Source organism: Rhipicephalus microplus, chromosome 5 (genome assembly GCF_043290135.1).
Source record: "Rhipicephalus microplus isolate Deutch F79 chromosome 5, USDA_Rmic, whole genome shotgun sequence".
Taxonomy (NCBI): domain Eukaryota; kingdom Metazoa; phylum Arthropoda; class Arachnida; order Ixodida; family Ixodidae; genus Rhipicephalus; species Rhipicephalus microplus.
In genome coordinates this window covers 5895409-5916070 of record NC_134704.1, presented here as the reverse complement: position 1 = coordinate 5916070, position 20662 = coordinate 5895409, and the positions used below count along the sequence as shown (strand labels likewise).

General features: G+C 48.8%; 1 protein-coding gene across 9 annotated transcripts in view; it reads left to right on the top strand.

The window, feature by feature from the left end:
* Nucleotides 1-20662, top strand: part of LOC119174035 (ecdysone 20-monooxygenase) — a 147003-nt gene that overhangs the window by 100636 nt on the left and 25705 nt on the right. For all 9 annotated transcript variants that reach the window (XR_012895276.1, XR_012895274.1, XR_012895275.1 and 6 more), the window contains exon 8: nt 15728-15928. Coding sequence is in view for 6 of the 9 variants with exons in the window: in XM_075894743.1 (XP_075750858.1) it covers nt 15728-15928 (201 nt within the window). In the remaining 3 variants the exon portion in view is untranslated. The remainder of the gene's footprint in view (nt 1-15727; nt 15929-20662) is intronic.

Genomic DNA, 20662 nt, shown 5'->3' with positions numbered 1-20662 from the left:
AAGAAAGGGCATCCTGAGGCATAGAATTAACGAAGCGCGGGGAAACAGGAATGTATCGACTGACAGCTTCTGCGTATGATGCACGATGTGGCCCTGTCGGGACAGGCGAGACATAACTGGAAGGCGGCACTTGGAGAGCCTGTCGTACTTTGTTTCTGACAAGGCTGCAAATAGATCCTGCTGTAGGTTGGGACTGGCACTGAATCTTTTGTAGTTCGTCGCCCACCACCGATCGAATGAGGTCGCAGAGAGACTCGATGTTGATGCTGCATCCTGCACCTCCGATCTGACTTCCTGATGGAGTGACACTCACTTGCCGTTCGTACACAGTAGAGCGCTACTGCAGCACTTGTTCTATGGTTTTGGCTCCGGTCAAAAATTCCACCACGGTCTTTGGGGGACTGCGAACGAAGCCAGCAAAAAGCTGCTCTTTCACTCCTCGCATTAAATGACGGACCTTCTTTTCTTCCGCCATGTCAGGATCAGCTCGACGAAAGAGGGTCGTCATGTCCTCCACGTACATCATGACACTTTCATTCGGCATTTGAAGGCGCGACTGAATCGCTCGCTCGACTCGTTCATGTCGATCGGGATTGGCCCAACTTGCCAGCAAGTATCGACGAAAGACGCTCCACGAGGAAAAAGGCTCACGGTTTTCGTACCAAGTACGAGCGCCGTCCTCCAAGCTGAAAAGCACGTTCCTCATCTTGTCGAAGTCTGTCCAATCATTGAAATCGGAGACCCTTCGAACTGAGTCAGCCAGTCTTTGACATTCTCCAAGATGGAACCGTGGAACACCTTCGGCACATGTGGCTTCCACAGCGTATTAGGCGTGGCTGCAGCGCTTTCCAGTGCGTTGGATGCTGCAGCGCCTTCCCTAGCGTTCGGAGGTGTGACAGACGTCATCTTGGGAAGAGGTCCACGCTCAGGAGATAGTCCTCAGAGTCTTCGGCTTAAGCGGTGAACAGGTGTTGTCACTGCAGGTACAAAGCTACCTGGAGGCGTTTGGAACATCGGCTGGGGGTTACCCAGCAGCTCCGCCAGTTGTCACGTGCCACAATATGGGACTGTGGTTACTTATAAAATGTGGTGCTTAGCTTTTTCAGTTTAATTTGATTCTTGCCCCAAATACTAGTACACTCAGACCTTGTTATAACAAAGTTGAAGAGGAGTGACAATTATTTCATTATATCCATTATTTCGTTATATCGATTACAACAGTTTGTGGCAATGTATGCTCAGATGGCCGCACACCTATAAGCATGCAAAGAAGGAAACCACCTTGCAGCCCGATGTACCGCTAGGCGACCACATGTACGATGGAAAATAAACACAGTCGGACCTCACTATCTCGAACACGCTTAATTCGAACTTCCGGTTAATTCGAACTTACGCTGAGGTCTCATGAAAGCTATGTGTATTCCAATGGGCGAAAACACCCTGTAATTCGAATGCGCAAGCACTTGTGACAGTTAATTCTAACATACTGCTCTCCGAAAATGCTCTCAGCACCATACACAATCTCGCGGTGGCACCTCTCAACGCTGCGCGTGAAAAAGGAAAAGAAAAAAAAAAGGAAAGACTGGTGGAGTGTTTGTTCTCTCTGAAATGCCGATCTGTGATGCGCCTGTGCCACGCTTCTCCCTTTTCAGTCTCTGCACGTAGAGACCCTTCTCCTTTCGAAGCCGCGCGTGGAGAGAGAGGGAAAAAAAAAGCTGTCTCGGAAAGTCCTCCTTTCTCAGTGTAAAGGGTAGCAGCAGAGACACAGTCGTTGCCGTCGTCTTTAAGACGCGGAGAGGGAAATCGCCTTGCACCGCTGCGCCGCTTCTCGGTCATGTGACCCGCTGAGCGCTTTCTCAATTCTCTCCGCTGGCTGTGTGAGCAGGATGGCTCTCGCGGCCGTGCGTAGCGTGGCTGTAAGGTCGGTGCGGTAGTTTTGAAAGAGCCGTGCTAAACGAGCGTCAAACTCTGCAAAAAACAATATACTTAACACACTATGATTGGTTTTTAAAGACGATCTTCAACGCAAAAATTTTGGTCTGTCTGTCTGCACATTTGTCTATTTGTCCACCCTTAACGGTACCCTAAACGACACCAAAGTGACCAAACAATACTTCAAACCGCCGACTTCATCCGTAGCACCCACCAATATTGCTTAAGGTAGCGCTCATACTTGTGCGATTGTCAATTAAAAAGCAATTATTGCACATATTTGCGGCCCCATAACAAAACGTCAATATTATGTATGGTTATTTTTTACTAGAAAAGGCATACATAAGTAAATTTAAGAATCGTAGTCTTTATGGCGCTGTGCTGGCTATGCAACGCTTGCAGGAAACGGCAAGTGTTTCAACGCTTTGCTAAGACGACTTAGTGGTGGCACCTACCAGTCTTCCGTTCTACACCTTATCACCTCAAAGATAGGGTGCGTGCTTCAGAAATGACAGGTGTCATTTCGGAGGCGCGCTCCGTTTTTTGAGGTATCACCTCAGAAACGGGGCGTGCGCCCCGTTTTTTAGGAGAATCGCCAGATAACGCTCATGTCTCACGTGTGACGTGACTTGATGCGCTCGGTCGCCTCTGCTGCACGCTCGAGGCACTCTAACGCAGCGCCTCCAGAATACCATTCACGCTTTTCTTGCGCAGAACATCAAATAAACGTTTTGTTCACTCTCTCCAGACGCAAAACTGTCGAGACATTTATGGTGTAACATGCAGTACGGGGCCAATTTTTTTTTATAGACTATTTGATAGACTAATTTAGTTCATTATATCTATTTACCGGTCAATTTTACTTTGTTAGAATGAGGTTTAAAATGCATGGTTCTCAATTGAGATTTCGAGGGGAGTTTCGTTTATTTTGTTGTATTCATTATTTCATTATATCCTGTTACGTTATAACGAGGTTTGAGTGTGTTTCAAATTGTAGCTCATTTCACAGCATATTTTTGATAACCTGGCATACTTCGCATCATGAAATTTACTTTGATTGTTGTCTTGTAAATACATTTCCTAATAAAAATATTTACGAGATGCTTCGACAATGATCTGAACTTCAATCAATGCATAGCAAATTTAATGTCTGCTCCAAAGACACGAGTAGCTGCTGTAAACCAAAATTTTTTCTGCTCCAAAAATTCTTATAACTGCTCCAAAGTAGTATTTTTCTTGCTGCAACAAGTAAAAAGTCACTTCCATCACTGCATCTGTGATGCCATAGACCCACCACTCAATCTCGCGTCTCGTCACATCGTCTCTCCATAGACCCACCACTCAATCTCGCGTCTCGTAACATCGGCTCTCTCTTGAACACTGTGTTGACTGATTGGATTATGCCTATGCGTTGAACGTTGTCAGTGGCCAGAAAAAGTCATCTATTCGCGCCCTCCGAGTCGGCTCGTCATCACGCTAAGCCATGTTGCACGATGTCTGTCCACAGTGCATAACTTCCAACTCGTCCGCACCTTACTCGACAGGCTCTGGGGCTGCCGCAGCCAATACTGTACCGCCGCAAGCAACGGTACCAGCACCATCAACACACTACATGCATGGACCGCATTCCCCGTTGACGTTCCAACCAGCAACATGTACGTACATCTAGACGCACTGGACTTGCTGTTCTATGCCCATGCAACAATACAACTTTCATACATCAGTTCCCAATCGCGCGCGACGGCCGACTGCATCGAAACGGCCCGTGTGTGTTCTCGGTCCTTAAGCGTTGTTCACCTTGTCAGTTGTACTCGCTATCACCAAAAGCGTCCCTTCAGCACGACCCTCGCCCGCTGCGCTATAATCAGTGTCGCCCACCAGAGACCCACTGGTTGCCAATAGTCCCTTCCCATTGACGACCGGGACTGCTCACGGACCTCTTCGTTTTTCAAACCTAACCGACTTGCATATATGCTCTTATTGTTTTCATTCTGGGTTCATTTCTGCGATGGGGGAATAGTCTGTAGCGTCATTTATTATCATTATTATTTCTTAGCCACCGCGCCGCGCCCCTCGTACAGCTCATGGATAGCTCGAGCTGCACTATCACAGAACGAGTTCACGTGCCTGGCGTGTCGGCCGCTGGTAGCCGCTGCCGCTCCGCTTCAGCCGACGAATAAAGTGGCGAGATTGACACGGCCCCGTCGGCCCTCTTCGACGTCGTCTCACGTCTTCCTCGCTCACTACAATATTCGTAATAGCGCATAGTATTCCCCCCCCCCCCCCCCCGTCTTTTCATTTAAAGGAGTACTCACACAAAATTTTTAAGGTGAGATAACCTGCAGGATAGATTTTTGTGGACATGCACACACATCATCTACGAAATGGGAACAAATAGTATAGCCTAGAATGTGCCTAAAATTATTTTAAATTTTGTGTTGCCCTACCGCACGCTAAATATGCCTTTGTTTTACGGGTAAACAACCAGCCGCTCCCTGCGTCACGAGTTTTTTGTTGACTGCCACAATCCTTGCGAGCGCCGTCTCCTGGCAGACCATTTCAGCAAAAAAGGGGGCAGACTTGCTCGGGAGTATAAAAATTGATGTCTGAGCTTCAGCAGCGATTCTTTGGGGGGCTCGCACACATTTACAACACCTGAGAGGAGATGGCAGCAGCGCCCAGGAAACCGTCGTTGACTTGCCAACATGGTGCTTTGTGTGCAAGCGGTTTTCTGTGTTTACCTGACCAACTATATTTTCTTGAATACCCAGCATTTTTTTCCTCCATGCGAAAACCCTCTTTACTCAGCACTCTGTGAAGCCGAAACTTCAAGTGAGCACAATTAAATCGTCTCCAAATAATTTGTTGTCACACGTTAGAGCAAACGAGGCTTTAGCAATGCTTCAATGCACAGACAATCCTTTCTTTTTATCTTGCTGTGCTATATCCATGCCTTCTCATGACCCTCGGCGAAGCTTCGTTTTGTGTTTGCCAGCTGTAGATGGGGTGAGTTTTAGCGAACCCCAACAGCTTCCCAAATCAGTTACTGCATGCTTCTCCTGAAAAGCAACCACATACCTACTTAATTATGGTCATTCCCACGAGCAAAAATGCTCGAAATCGCCTTTCTTGGGCAACTATAGAGAAATCTGGACAACAGAGAAAGCTCCTACCAAAATAACCGATCGTTCAATCTCCAATCATCACTGCAGCGGCAGAAGGAAAAAAAGGGACAGAAGACACCAATGTCTATACAAATGCCCTTTAATCGCAGAACCCTCCGTAAGAGAAGAGGGGGCGAACGTGACACCAACGGCATCGCAGCAAAGCCACGTGTCAGTCCCTTACATCATAGGTGCCAGTGAGCCTGTATAATAAGAAAGACAGGAGTCGACGTTGCCCACAAGCCTTCCATCATCGTTGACAGCCGGCCCAAAGACCTTGCACCTGTGTTTGGGTACAGGACCACGTGCGCAAAATGGGGAACCGAGAACTTCCATGAAGAATGCTACAGTGCAGGAGTGACCTATGAACAGTGAACAAAGCGCTTGAGCAGAACCACACCCGTCCTGACAGTGCGGTGATCTTGTAAAAAAAAAGGTGCCTGCGGCTGCCCTTCAAATCCTAGTAGCAGACAGCGGGAAACATCAACGGGCCCTCTTTATACTGCCAGGGCGAGCCGTGCTACACATCTTGGGCCTTTCCTAAAAGTCAGGCTTCAAAACATCATTAAATATTGGTCTGTTATCCCAACTAAGCAGGCTTCTACCTAATGTTCATCTTTTGAAATCTATGTGTCAGGCCCCAAAGCTGGGCTCTCGAGCTTGTTGCTTTGTTTTATACTCCCCCCTACATTCCTTGGGGTGTACAAAGCTAGGTTCGAGAAACTTGAGCCTGGAAAATTTCATCAAGCTTTTTGCAGTGTGGACTGGGCAAACACAGTGACAGGTGAGGAACCACTGAAAAGGCTTCCGCGTGTCAAACCTGACTGTGTTGTTTACCGGCTGCTTCGTACTTCTTGCCGGCCGGCGCCTCAGCGCCGTGCCCTGTGTTCTCCGTGCGGCGCGTCCGCCGCACCATACTACATTTTGGCGACGAGGATCTTCAATCCACGTTCATCAGGCGTCAAGATGGGCTTCCAGCCTTCTTCCTCGTGCTGTCAACTCAGAACCCGTGCAAGCTGTCCTACCGCTACTGTATTTCCTGTATACATTCCTACTTTTTGACACTTTTCGTGCCACTCCGGTCACGACGCCTACCGACGTGCGCGTCTCTCCTGAACTGCTTTCTCGACACTCTCTTCACCAAGCAGGTACGCGGCTATCTCTCCGCCTCCATTCCTTCAGTGCCCCAGTGTGCCGCCTATTCCATGGAGGCAGCGGCATCCTGTGTTACAGGTCTACATCGACGCCGCTGCCAAGAACGTCACGCCGGAGCACAAGAAGGCGCTGCTCCTGAACGCCTTGGGCGTTGAGGGACTCCTACCTGCGTCCCGCCGAAGATGAGCCGGGAGCCGACTGGCCAACTCAGTAGACGATGTGTACAAATGTATGCGACGTAGCCCTTGCGCTCCTGGATGAAATCTTTGACCCTCAACAGGACGCGGCGTGTCTGCATGCGCACTTCAAAGCCCTGCGTCAGGGCCCAGACCAGTCGGCAGTAGAATTTATACAGAAGGTACGCCGAGTAGCCAAGCTTTGTGAATTTGGCGTGGCGGGCGATATCTTCGCTTTCAACCAAATCGTCTCTGGCATCGCGTTGCCGCACCTACAAAGAATTTTTTTCAAGATGGGCAAGGGCTTCACACTACAAAAGGCACTCGACGTAGCGAAAGAGGAGGAGCCCATCGACTGCGCATTGCTATAGTTATCTGGAGCGCAAGTCGACGCAGTATCGTCGTGTCCGACTCACAATGGCGGCTCAGCTCGCCGAGCGATTCAAGCTGCAAGGCCAAACGGCGGCCGTCCTCCCCAAGCTTCAGTGCAGAATAGGGCTGGTGGGACTTCTCCTGCGTGCACCTCCTTGCCCTCCGCAGCAACGGACACCACCTCTCCAGCTTCGCCGCCGGCTTGCGCGGGTGCCTGCCACCGCTGCGGCTCCACGCGGTATTGGGCCAACTCCGCCGCTTGTCCTGCCAGGAGCCAGACGTGTTCGCGGTGCGGACGTTGTGGACATTTCGCATGGGTCTGTCGCGCTACTACAGAGTCGACCGGTCATTGGACTTCTGCCGCGCTGCTACAGAGTCGACCGGTCATTGGACTATTGGACTTCTGCATCTTCCCGTACGGATCAATGGATCCACTTTCAACATGCTCATCAACACTGGGGCGGCTGTGTCAATGCTCAACGTCCAAGATTATAAGAGGAACTTTTCACATATTAAGTTGCTAACTTTGCACCTCGTTCTAGAGAATTACTCCGAGCAAGCCATAAGTAATCAGGGCTATCTCAAGGCAACAGTCTCGTACAATGGCAACTGCGCCACGATTCCCTTCTACGTCACGGAAAAAGGCACCTCGCTCCTGGGATTACATGCCATCCGAGCTCTGAAAATAACCATCACAGGTGAGACCCTCACTTGTTCTCTCGTTGACTCCTCGGCGGTTCCGGCGAATGCGCCACCAGAGTATCACCACCTGTTTTCGTCGGGCATTGGTGCCGCGCAGAATTATGTTTACCATGTCAAGCGGTAGCCTGGTGTGCAGCCAGTGGGGGCCAAACTGCGTCGTCTTTCCTTCTTGCTGAGGCAACAAGTTGCCGACGAGCTGCTACGACTAGAGTTGATTTGCACCATTGGGAGGGTGGATGATTCGGACTGGGTGTTTGCCTTTGTTGCCCGCAAGAACAATTTCATTCGACTTTGTGTCGATCTCCATGAGCCAAACACGGCCATTATGGTGAACGGGTTCCCTCTACTTCACATTGAGAAACTTTTACAACAGTTAACAGGTGCTAAAATTTTTTTCTAAACTTGATTTTTCATCTGCATACCGCCAGGTTGAGTTAGCGAAGGAGAGTTGTGACCTTACTACTTTTGTAACGCATCAAGAGCTTTACAGATTTCGCAGAGTGTGCTTCGGGCTAGCATCTGCACCAGCTATTTTCCAAAAAATGATAAGTGATGTACTGAAGGGGTGCCCGGGTGTTGTCTGTTACTTAGACGACATTTTAGTTTGGGGCCATAATCGGGAAGAGCATGATGTGCACTTGAAAAGTGTCATGTTTAAAATAGATTCCAGTGGCATGAAGCTTAATGACAAGTGTATATTTGCTGCTACTGAAATTGCATACTTAGTTCATAACATGAGTGCTCGCGGGTTATCGCCGGTCGAGTCTAAGGTCGCTGCCATTCTTGATGCCCCTGTTCCTACTCATTTTGAAGCACTCCAATCCTTCTTGGGGTTGGTTGGATATTATGCAACGTTTATACCGCATTAGGCTGATGTTGTTGAGCCTCTGCAACGCATACTCCGGCAAGGTCAGAGTTTTAATTGGTCGGCTGAGGTCAATGCCAGTTTCAACCAGGTTAAAAAACTTATTGCTGACCGTTTGTCATAAATATTTTTGATAACAATCTTCCGGTGGTGGTTACTACCGATGCATCTAATGTTGGCATCGGAGCAGTGCTTCAACAACAGAGAAGAGATCAGCTGCTAACTGTAGCTTTTGCATCTAGAATATTCTCCCCGGCGGGACGCCGGTATTCAGCAGAGGAGCGCGAAACTCTCGCTTGTTTGCGGTAGAAAAATATGACATGTGTATCTTTGGGGTCGGCATTTTACCTTGAGGACTGACCACCAGGCTTTAACTACTTTGCTGTCAGCTGGTGCGGTGGGGCGACGCCCGTTGCGAATTTCTCGATGGTGCACCCGACTGTTATATTATACTTTTTCTGTACAATATTGGAAAGGTGTCGATAATGTCGCATTATCTTGGCTGCCAGTCCAGCTTCCGCCAGCACAAATGCCAGAAGAAAAGATAATTTTTTTAGTTGCTGCATGCTTAAATAAGGACGAGTTACAGGCAGCCACTGATAATGATGGTACCTTCCAGCAGCTTAATCAATACATTGCTGAGCGTTGGCCTTCAAAGAAGCATTTGACTTCAGTACTTGTACCTTACTTTGTAGTGAAAGACAAACTGTCTTATGCTGATAGGCTCATTTTCCGCGGGGAACGTGTTACAGTTCCAGAAACGCGCAGGGGGCATTTGATTCAGTTGGCGCATGAGAATCATCCAGGCATAATTCGTACAAAGCAGCTGGTTCGTGGCAGGTATTGGTGGTCGTGCCTTGGCAAACAAGTGGAAAGTGCGATTCGGAACTGTTGCATCTGTGAGGCTGCCGACAAATCGGCGAAACCTGTCTTTGCACCCCTACAACCAGTTTCTTTTCCTGAGACACTGTAGAAGTTAGGCATGGACATTATTGGTCCTCTTTCAAATTTTCCCCCAGATTGTCGCTTTGCGGTCACATTGATTGATTATTTCTCCAAATGGCCTGAGGTTTTTTAGTTTGAGACGTTACGTCTGATGCAGTCATCACCTTTTTGACTTCCGTCTTCTGCCCAGAAGGTTTTCCAACATGCTTAGAAACAGACAACGGTCCCCAGTTTAAGTCTCGTCAGTTTGAAACTTTTCTCTCCGAACGAGGTATTCAACGCCTCTGTTCTTCCAACAACTATATTCTCAAGCCAATGAACAGGTTGAGCGGTTCAATAGGGTCCTGAAAGAGTATATTCATCTAGCCCAACTAGAACAATGCCCTCCAAAAAAGGCAATTCCGGAGTACCTCAGTACTTAACCGTTTTTCTGCTCAGGCAACTACGGGATCGTCTCCCGCGATGCTGCTTCATAAAACGTCAACCTCGCACAGTGGTTGACATAACTGATCAGCTGTCGCTTTCTAATTTGCAGTCATTTTCAGAGAATACCATAAGGATGCGAGTTTTCCATAGGCAGCAGTACATGAACTATGTGGATCAGAAGCGACGAGCCTAACCTTCAGTCATTCAGGTTGGCCAAAGTGTCAAAGTACGCATTCCAGGGAAAAAACACAAGTATAGAGGTCCGTTTACAGTTATGTCGGCAGTGGGATCCCAGGCATTTAAGCTCAGTCATGGATTGGTTTAGAACGCTTCTAAACTTGTAAACGTCCATTCCGAACGGGAACCATCTTCACGCTTGCACTCTTCAATATCTTTGCAGAACCAGTCGTAATACTCTGCCTCGGTTCCACGGTTGCTTTCTATCCCTATTCCTACAGTATCACCATCTTTCCCTGTGGGAAATGGTAGTCAGGCACTGGTTTCAAATCTGGCTGTGGTGCCCAGCCACCATGAAGTTTTACCATGCACCGAGCACGCTTCAGAGTTCTCGGACTCTTGTCAGGCTCCGTATGAATACTTGACTGACGAGCCCAGTCCCCATGCCAGTATCCTTCTTAACACTAATAGACATGCTTCGGAAACTTCAGCTTCCCATGTTTCCCGTCAGGGTTCTCCGTCTCCGACTACAACAGAGGGACGCTTAAGCGAGTCGTCGGACTCCTCAATGCTCTCAGCTGTGTCTGAGCAGCGCGTAAGCGAGCCTGTAGGCTCCTCTTCACATATTGAACTTGCTGCTCTGCAAGGGAGCAGCACTTCAGAGCGCAATGAGCTTTGGCGTTCTAAGCGTTCGCGTAAGAAACCATCCCTGTTTAAAGACTTCGTGTCCTAAATTCTTCTTTCTTACTCGTATGTCGGAATCTGTGCCATACGAGTGCATTGTTGTGTGTATGCTGTACATTTAGTTATTGTACAAGGTTATAAGGGTTATACTGGTATACTGTGATTTTTTTGTTGTATGTTGTTTGTATAAGTGCTCTCAGCCATGGTGTGCTGTGTACATAGCTTTTTTTTTTCTCCTTCTCATGCCGCTTTTCTCTTCTTCAATTGGTTACTTTAGGAGAAAAGGAGGGGGGATGTTAAGGTTGTAAATAAAGAAGCTATATGTGTCATAGCATTCTTCTAAAATTGTATAAGGTTATAAAAGTTACTCATGTTTCATTAATCATTGTATAAGGATCTTAGAGCCACATGTCCTTTTCTTTCTAGAGGGGGATGATGTGGTGTTTTGGTTTTGATTCCATGGTTGCCAGATTCGGTTTCAAGTAAAGCATTTTTGCCCTCAGGGGGTGCTACCTTGCGTATATATGCCCGGCATTGAACATAATAATAGAGTTCCTGCTTGGCTACCGGCTGCTCCGTACTTCATGCCAGCCGGCGCTTCAGCGCCGTGCCCTGTGTTCTCCGTGCAGCATGTCCACCGCACGATACTACACTGACTATGAATGGAAAGGTGTTTTAATGGAAAAGAAAAAAAAAGTGAGGAAAAAAAACTGGTGTTGCTATGTTGTGTCAGTGCAGAGTTCTGAACCGCAGGCACGCTGGGAAAATATGGCAGCAATATATCCTAGAGACTCAAAGAATTCAATGAGGTCACTAAAGGTTAAAACCCCTTCAAATTGGCAAGAGGTAACAGAAGAAATTTGTTTTTGCCAGTGATCAGGTGTGGCATATGGCATGAATGATGTGTTTCTGCCCCTTTTCTCCTTGAAACTCTCTCGCAAAATTTTTCATGGTACCATGGAGCATGCTATATCAAGCCACACTTAATAACACAGTTGCTGTATAATTGGTAAGAAATTACAAAAACCAATACTCTGTTTTGTTTCTACATTTTTAATAAAACTTGAAATTCGGCAAGATGGTGCATAGCTATTGGAAAGTTGTTTACCACAAAACAATGTATCACCAATGCATTCATGACCACCGATTCAGTCTCTCTGGTTCTTGTGAATATTTTGTTTGGCACTCCAATTGCTACATATATTCATGGAAAAACAAGAGCGGCATATGAAGACACAAGCAGTTCAGTGCAACTGAGAGCGAAGGGACGCTCGATGCTGGCGAATCCTGCTGCTCTGTTGCCTTTTAAACCACGTGATTGATCAAGTTGGAACACTGCCCTCATTCTCCATTGATAAGGTACATAATTGTAGATCAAAAGCAATGTGAATCACGATGTACATAATAAAATTGGCCTGGAGTTGCATATCTGTCAGAAGATGCTACACAGCCCATTTCTATGCCCTAGTAGAGCCATCTTCATTTACTTTGAACGTTTGTGAATTAACCTAGAGATACGATATTGGAATAATCTATATTTATTTAGTTTATCCTGTTGTCAGTATCGCAATTTACTATTGCACAAGTTTTGTAGCATGCTTTAGAAGCTCTTTCTACTGTGCCATAGTCTGTAAATGTTGTACTCTATAACTGCATTATTTATAAAAAAATAAGGTTGGGACTAATGCAATGCATATAAAATCACTAATACATCACCAAAAATTACGAGTTTCATGAAAAAAAACTCATATGTTGTTGAAAATTATAACTTTAAATTTTGATGTCATGCCGCCACGAACGGTGTTAGCTCCATGACTACACTGCAGAATTTTACAAATAGTTAGTGGTCTTGAGAGTAGGCAATATACATTGCACGAGATTTTAGAGGTGGGGTGCCATTAATATTTCAGATTAAATTGTGTTAGCATAGAATTAGTTTTTTAGTCATGTTGGCATTTTAATGTTAATATTTCTCCTAATTGGTGCATTTTATGGAGCCATATAATGCCGTACCTTTAAGTTGGAGTTATCAATAGTTGTGATTCAGTAAATACAGTCGAGCCCACATATAACGGCCTCACTTAAAACGAATTTTCACTTAAAATGAACAATATTTGCGTGACCGTAAAAATATGCATTGTTTCAATGGCACAAAATCGCACTTACAATGAACGTCTCCAAGCGCCGCTGATCGGTTACAGCGAACGGAGTCAGCGGTCTGCCGACTTCCCGGGAAACCAATTTCGACCACCGATCAGGCATCAACGAGGTGCCCATACATTCTTGTTTTTCAATGCCGATTCTGCCTCCGTGCTCCTCTAGTTGCTGCTCTCCTCGACTGCTTTTGGTTATGCACCCCTCCGTCCTTTGTCCCCCCACTACTCTGAGCACCCCGCATCGCCAGACGAGGCCCGTGTTTTCACACTGCCATCGATCTTTCAAAGACCGGTCGGCCACTTACCCTGTTTTTGATCGCTGGTGCTGTCGTTGGCGTCACTGGCCTGGAGTGACCAGACCATTTGCCAACATCGTCGTCCACCGACTTTATCCGATAGTATCCGTCTAGCGCACGCGCATACGCTACCCCACCGACTATGATATTCTGCGATTCGTTTCATGTTTAGGACTTGTTCTCTCTCACTTCGCACTCAACTCGGCCAGCCTTCTGCGGGCATGCAGAAGCGCTAAAACGGCTGTTAGTTTGTGCGGAACGAATCGCGAAATATCGAAGTTCGTGAGGCCACGCAAACTCGCCGACGCAACAAAACGATTTTTTGACCACGGCCACCGATTCTTCAAACGCCGCCAGGCACACCGATTCAGGCGGCCATGCACTCTAAGTTTTTCCACGTGAGAGTTTCGCGGACCTTTCAAGCAAGCTACCCAACCTGCCTCCTTTCCATGTGTTTCGGTTTTCAAGGTCGCCCTTCTACCGCATCCTCCCCTCTCTTTATCGAAACTCCTTGCCCTTCGCTCGCAAGTCTGCTCTCCTGTCTTGATCACAACCCCTTCGCCCGTCTCCACCGCTCTGCGACGCCCACCACGCTGGCTCTAATTAGTTTCATTTTTTGACTGAAAACGGGCCCAGAGCTGTTTCACGCGTTCTGGCATGTCTGTCGCGTGTGAGCGTCTTGCTCGCTCTTGGTGTGCTTGTGTGGTCATGATGGCCGACGTGAGGACTATCACGTTTTTTCCTGCCACTCATGAAAACGTCGAGAGTGTGACCACTTGGCTTGAGCGTAATCCGCACGTTAGGTGCCGCGTTGCGGCGCGCTTGCTCATAGCTGTTGACCACCTGGCAGCCAATTTGCCGTTTTGGGCGTCCCGGTATTCAGCTGTGGAGAGGGTGAATATTTCGTGGGTGGCGGTGACGGCTACATGTGCGCGAAACTATTTTCGTGAGGCCGACTTCGTCGATCATCGGGCTTGATGCCGAGCCTGAAGCTTCCGAACAGGACCACTGCGGCGGTGATTTGTGGCAGCGCGTCGTCTACTCTGACCTGAAAGAGCGGGTGGGACATCTGTTGCGATGATTTAATTATGGCCGATGATAATGCCGACACTGCAGAACCGTGCACGGATTGGGGCATTCTGAATGAAGTATGTAGCGAGAGTGATTTGGAGGAATTGGATTGCGATCGAGAACGATGAAGCTTCGGAGCCAGTGCCTCATGCAGCTTATGCCACGGGCCTTGGCGAGCGAGCAGTCTGTCGTTTTAAATGAACTCGAGACCGCCCTTATTATTTCTGCTCTTTGAAACATGTGCATTACAGTCTTTTTGGGGCAAAAAAAGTTTGTGTTTTCACTCGCAACTGTCTTTAAAAGCTGTGTTTCATTTACTACGAACTTCGGAATACAGCGAATGGATGCCGCGTCACGTCCAGGTTCGTTATAAGTGGGCTCAACTGTATATCTTCATTCAAAGAAGCTTTTATCAAGGACCTCCAGTGGAACGAGTCCCAAGGTTGTGGGGAAATGACCAGATTTATAACTTGGAAAATCAATTCTGTGGCTTTTTGTGACATACATGACTACAAGGCATGTCATAAAAGGAGACTATAAATATTTGTAATCATAGGTCGGCAGAATAAATGTAGCCCACGCACATTATATAGGTTCTTCTCGCATAGGACTCTTTAGTATCCAGAGTAACCTAAATTTTCCTGAAGTGAACTCACTCGGAATCAGGCTCACAAAAATGTAACTCAGCCGGACTAACTCACATGTGGACTCACGAACGTTTTCGTCACCCAAACTCACTCTGGCTCATACTCGGCAAAATTTTCTTCGAGTAGACTCACCAATGCTTAACTCAGCTGAGTATAACTCAGCCGGACTCGCACCTCACTCAAGTCTGAGTGAGTCGACTCACAAGTGAGTTCGCCGACCAACGATGGAGCTCTCGTGCAGTGTAATTTGCTTGGAAGGGTGGCAGTTCAGGCTCGCTGGTACATCTATCACAAGGGTCAGAAAGCTTTTGACATGGGAGGGGATAGGGGGAGAGAGGGCTTTGCTGGCATCAACATTAATGTACAAAACTGAAATAAAAATCATTTTTATTTTCAGGGCATGCATGTGGCAAGGCTGCGATTTACAAACATAGGTTAGAAGCAAAACAAAAAACTTCTTTCAGTGCGACTTTTGGCCTTCAGATAACAAGTGATAAGAGTAGGAGGAGGTTGACCGCAGGTTGTGAACCCCTGATCTATACCAGAACAGTGCACCAACACAACAAAAGACTTGGCTTTATTGTGAAATGAAGCACAATAAGCAGTGCTTGCAGTGGCTAAGGAAAGAAAAAGCACATGTTGAAATACAGCAAGTGCAAGACGGGAGTTGCTGCCTGCAAACCTGCACGTTTCAAAGACTCTGTGCTTGCTCATGCAAGAGCTTCTGTCATGTGAGCCACTTGTACTATTTTGTGGGTGTGATCACCGTCGTGCTGATACAGAACTGCTGTCTTGGTGCTGATTACAAGGTCGCATAATTTTGTGTCAGCTGAAGGCTTTCTATCTCATGTGAAATAAGAGCTTTTTCTAATGCCACTTGCCAAATGGCGTCCGTTACGATAGCTGAGTATGTTGCCACATTTGCAGCGTGGGATACTAGTGCATGTGGCTCATTGCAGGTTCCGGTGTTTGCCAATTCACTAGTGACCTGTCGCCTGGAGAAGTACTTTCCGCAGCCGGAACAGTTCCGGCCTGAACGTTGGCTCGGGGAAGCACGGGGCCTGATCCACCCGTTTAGTCTGCTGCCTTTCGGCCATGGTGCCCGCATGTGCGTGGGCAGACGCTTCGCAGAGCTTGAGCTCATGACTACAGCTGCCAAGGTACACTTGATTCATCACAAACTGTTTTATTGAGCCAGCAAGAAACGATAATACTGCCCAGATGTGTCATACTTTGGACGAGAAATATTTTAGCTTTCAAGGCTAAATGGTTGAGTTAGAAACAAAGTAATGCAGGGTAATATTTGTATTCCTTTTTAAGGGGACTCGAAAAGAAGTATTTCATCTGTAGCCTTAAAATTGTGACTGTTAACACTAGTTTTTGTGCTGATTTCAAGTAGATAATCATTTTTATTTTTTACCATGACAATGCATAAAATATAGCTCTTTTTAGACATACTTTTTCTGCCACTAAACATTTATAATTATTAGCCAATGGTTCATATTTCTCCACAATATTTATCAGGAAAGTGTGCATGAAGCACTTCAATGAACAAGAAAAATTGTCATGTAAAAGTTTTAAGATATTCAGCCCGTATTAATCACTTAGTTCATGATAATTGATATGTGAGGTTTAATGTCTCGAAACCACCTTATGAGTATGAAAGCTGCAAACCCTTACTTCAAGTTCATAATAATTGTATAATGTATAATCACATCTTAGAGGAAATAATTGCATTATTTACATGTTAAGAATATGTGAAAGCAAGTTAGAACAAAAAGTTTTGTAATTTTGGAAAAAGAAAATTCTGTTTTGGGACATCTGAGGCAGTTCTTAACTTTGTTGGGTTTCCTTTTTTTACTTAAAAATTTTTTTTTAATAGTTACAGGAGCAGCTAAGTTGTTAAGCTTGACAATACAATGTGAATTATTGTATATGCTCTAGTTGATTAAGGGCAGTAAAATAACAGTAATTGCAGTGTTGTTATAAGTGCTTAACTAATGTAAGAGTGAGTAACAACTTTATTAGTCGAAGGGGTGAGGGGTAAGGGAGGCTAAGCCACGAAGGCTGCCAGGCTGTGCTTCTCGATGACTTCTTCCGCTCGTTTCAGGACCCGTGTCTGGATGTCTATGTCGTTGCTGGAGAGAAGGGCCTCCCATTGTCCCTCGGTGGGGGGTGAGCAAAGGAGGTCGGCGGGCGGGGGATCCTCCGGGCATCCCCAGAGGATGTGGTTTAACGAGGCAACGTTGCCGCACAGGCAGCAGCGTGGATCGATGGCACCTGGGTGCATGTATGAAAACACGAGGGGGCACGGGAAGGTGCGGGTCTGTAGGCGACGACAGGCGATCTCGGACCGCTTGGGAAGGCTGCTGTGAGGATGTGAATAGAAATATCGCTCGAGGCGATAGTGCTGAGTGATGTCGTGGTAGGTGACCAGGGGCTCCGGCACCAGGGCGTCCGACTCTGAGTGGCCCACCGCTCGGTCGACGAATCCTCGAGCGCGTTGGTGAGCTGTCTCGTTGCCGGGGTGACCCGAGTGGGCGGGGACCCAGATCAGTTCTATGCGGCACTGCTCATCTTGCTGCAGTAGGGGCCGAAGTAGCCGTAAGGTGGTAGGCGAGACGAGACCTCGCGCGAAATTCGAGATGGCTTGTTTCGAGTCGCTGATTATGACGCTTGCGTCAGCCGAGGTCGCGGCCAAAGCAATGGCCACTTCCTCCGCCTCGACGGCGTAAGGCGTTCTGACGGTGCCAGCCGTAATGGTCGGCCCCAAAGGAGCTGAGGAGGGCGACACGGAAACGACTACGAAGGCGTCCCTGCGTGCATTGTATCGGGCCGCATCTACGTAGGCGACGGCCGGGTGGTCGGCGTACTTTGCGTGAAGCATGGCGGCACGGGCTTGGCGGCGAGCGTCGTGGTGGCCCGCCAGCATATTCTTAGGTAGCGGCTTGATGTAGAACGCCGCTCGAATAGCATGGGGTAATGAGACCAGATCCGGAGGGTGGGAGGAGGTGTCGTGGCCGATGGAGGAAAGGATGTGGCGACCGGTCGGCGAACGGTAAAGGCGTTGCACTTGAGCGGAGCGGTGAGCCTCAATCAACTCGTCGAGCGTGTTGTGTACACCCAAACGGAGAAGACGATCGGTGGACGTGTTGGGGGGAAGGCCGAGGGCAGTCTTGTATGCCCGGCGGATGAGGACGTCAATTTTATCGCGTTCCGATTTTAGGAGACGTGTATAAGGAAGGCCGTACGTGAGGCGGGAAACGACGAAAGCGTCGACAAGGCGAAGTAGATCGTGTTCTCGCATGCCCTCACGCCGCGCACGGACACGGGCGAGCATACGTGCGGTCTGCTGCACCGAGAGCGAGAGCTTGTCTATGGTGTGTGTATTATGGCGGTTGGACTGTAGGATCAGCCCGAGCACGCGGAGATGCGAAACGACGGGGACAGGAGTAGAGTTGGCATGAACCGTGATGGTGGGGTGGGGAGTTTTGTAGCGACGCCGGTCGGGAGGCCGCATGAGAAGAAGGGCCGATTTGGCCGCTGAGCAAGTAAGACCGGCCGCGTGCACGTGGGACGTGACGACGTCGGTTGCGCGTTGCAACGTCTGCTCGATATGGCCGTCAGAGCCCGACGTGACCCAGAGAGCAATATCGTCCGCGTACAGGGTGTGTTTAAGACCGGGGATACGGTCCAGCTTGCCAGGAAGCGAGCGGAGGACAAGATTGAATAGAAAAGGCGACAAGACGGCGCCCTGAGGGGTGCCACGAGGGCCAAGCTCGTACGTGGGAGACGGGAGGTCCCCTATGATGATTTCGGCCGTGCGGGCGGTGAGGAACGCGCGAATGTAGTTGTAGGTGCGGGTGCCGGGATTGAGGGCTGCGAGTTCGGCAAGGATAGCCGAATGGGAGACGTGGTCGAACGCCTTGTGAAGGTCCAGGCTAAGGAGAGCCTTTGTGTCTGAAAATGTGGGTGGGTCGAGGAGATCATGGTGGAGTTGTAAGAGGACATCTTGCGTGGATAGGTGGGGGCGGAAACCAAGCATGGTGTGGGGAAGGAGATGGTGTGCGTCCGTGTACGTTTGCAGGCGAGCGAGAACGACATGTTCTAGAAGCTTGCCGACGCACGAGGTGAGTGAAATGGGCCTGAGATTCTCGATTGTGAGTTTCTTGCCCGGCTTGGGGATGAAAGCCACGCGAGCGTGTTTCCATGATTGGGGGAGGTTGCCGGAGCGCCAGCACTCGTTGAGGAACGAAGTGAGGGTAGCAGCCGAAGGGGCGTCGAGGTTTCGGAGGAGCTTGTTGGGGATGCGATCTGGGCCGGGGGCGGAAGTGGTGCGGAGCTTCTGTAATGCCGCGTAGACCTCCGCTTCCGTGATATCGGCGTCCAGTACTGGGTTGGGGGCCCCAGAGTAGGACGCGAGAGGGGGAGGAGGTGTGCCAGGAGGCAGAAGCTGAAGGTATTTGGCGGACAGGTCTGCCATCAGCGACGGAGTGTCGCCGGGGTAAGCCCGGACCACTCGTTGTAACTGCTGCCGAGCGACCAACTTGGCAGAAGCAGGGTCGAGGAGGTGGCGGAGGAGATGCCAGGACTGTTTGCAGCCCAACTGACCAGAGAGACCCGAGCAGAGCTGCTCCCACTGTTGGCGGGCGAGCGCGGTGGTGTGTTGCTCGATCGTACGATCGAGGTGCGCAATGCGGCGGCGTAAGCGACGGTTGTGACGTTGCTTCTGCCAACGGTTGCAAAGGCCGGTGCGGGCGGCCCACAGGTGGGCAAGACGGGCGTCAGTTGCCGGATAGTCCTTCGTGGTGGGGATCGAGGCGGTGACTGCGTCGAGGTCCTCTAGCAGCTGGTCGGTCCACGTCGAGAGGTCCTCGATGTTGGAAGTGGCGGAGTGCAACCGGCGTTCTCGGAAAGCGTCCCAGTCTGTATAGCGGGCCGTGTGTGGGCGCGGCTTGCTGGGGGAGGTGAGAACTTGAATGGTGAGGACATAGTGGTCACTGCCGAGGGACTGATGCGTGTTATACCAGCGCGCGTCGGGCACGCTGCGGCAGAAGCTGAGGTCCGGGGTGGTATCGCGGCACACACTGTTGCCGATGCGCGTTGGTTGCGTGGGGTCGGTGAGCAGGGAAAGGTTGAGATCGTGAGCGAGCTGCCACAGCCTCCTTCCGGGGCCATCTGCCTTCGAGTAACCCCAGTCCGGATGCTTGACGTTGAAGTCGCCGAGAATAAGAAGGGGTGATTTGGCTGCTTTCGCTGCAGCGGCACGGAGCAAGGCTAGGAGAGACGCGTCTTCAGTGGAGCGAGGGGGGTTGTACACGTTGAGAATAAACAGAGAGGGCTGTTCACGTTGCTGAGGTAGTGTCTCGAGAAAGACGTGATGGACTGCAGGGAAGGGTAGATCGTGTCGATTGACAGCGAGCGTCCGCCGGGTGAGGACGGCCGTCACGGGATGGGGCAGAGGATGGTGAGTTACTTGGTAAACTAATGTAAAATTGTCGTGCGCAAAGCTCAAGTGGAAAACTTCGTCATTCTTGATTTAGGCTCGACATTTCCACTTTGCACTTACACAAGAAATTGTAGCGATTGTGTCTGAACCCGCTAAGCAATAGGCGATCAAGTGAATATTCAGCATTTTTTTATAAAAAAAATTATCTGATTTAAGATAAATTAAAAAAAAAAACAACTCCAGGGCATGCCACAAGGTGCCAAGAACACTCTTTTGATTTCATTTATTGCACTGCTCATGCAGAACTTGCTAGTGTTGTGCTTGCTCTACACTGCTTAACATAGCTCTGCTGCGTCTATTATCTTGCTTTGCGAAGTATGAAGGGCTACACATTACATTCCAAGTCTTTGAAAAAGAAAGATGCATATGGAGAAGTGTACTTGTG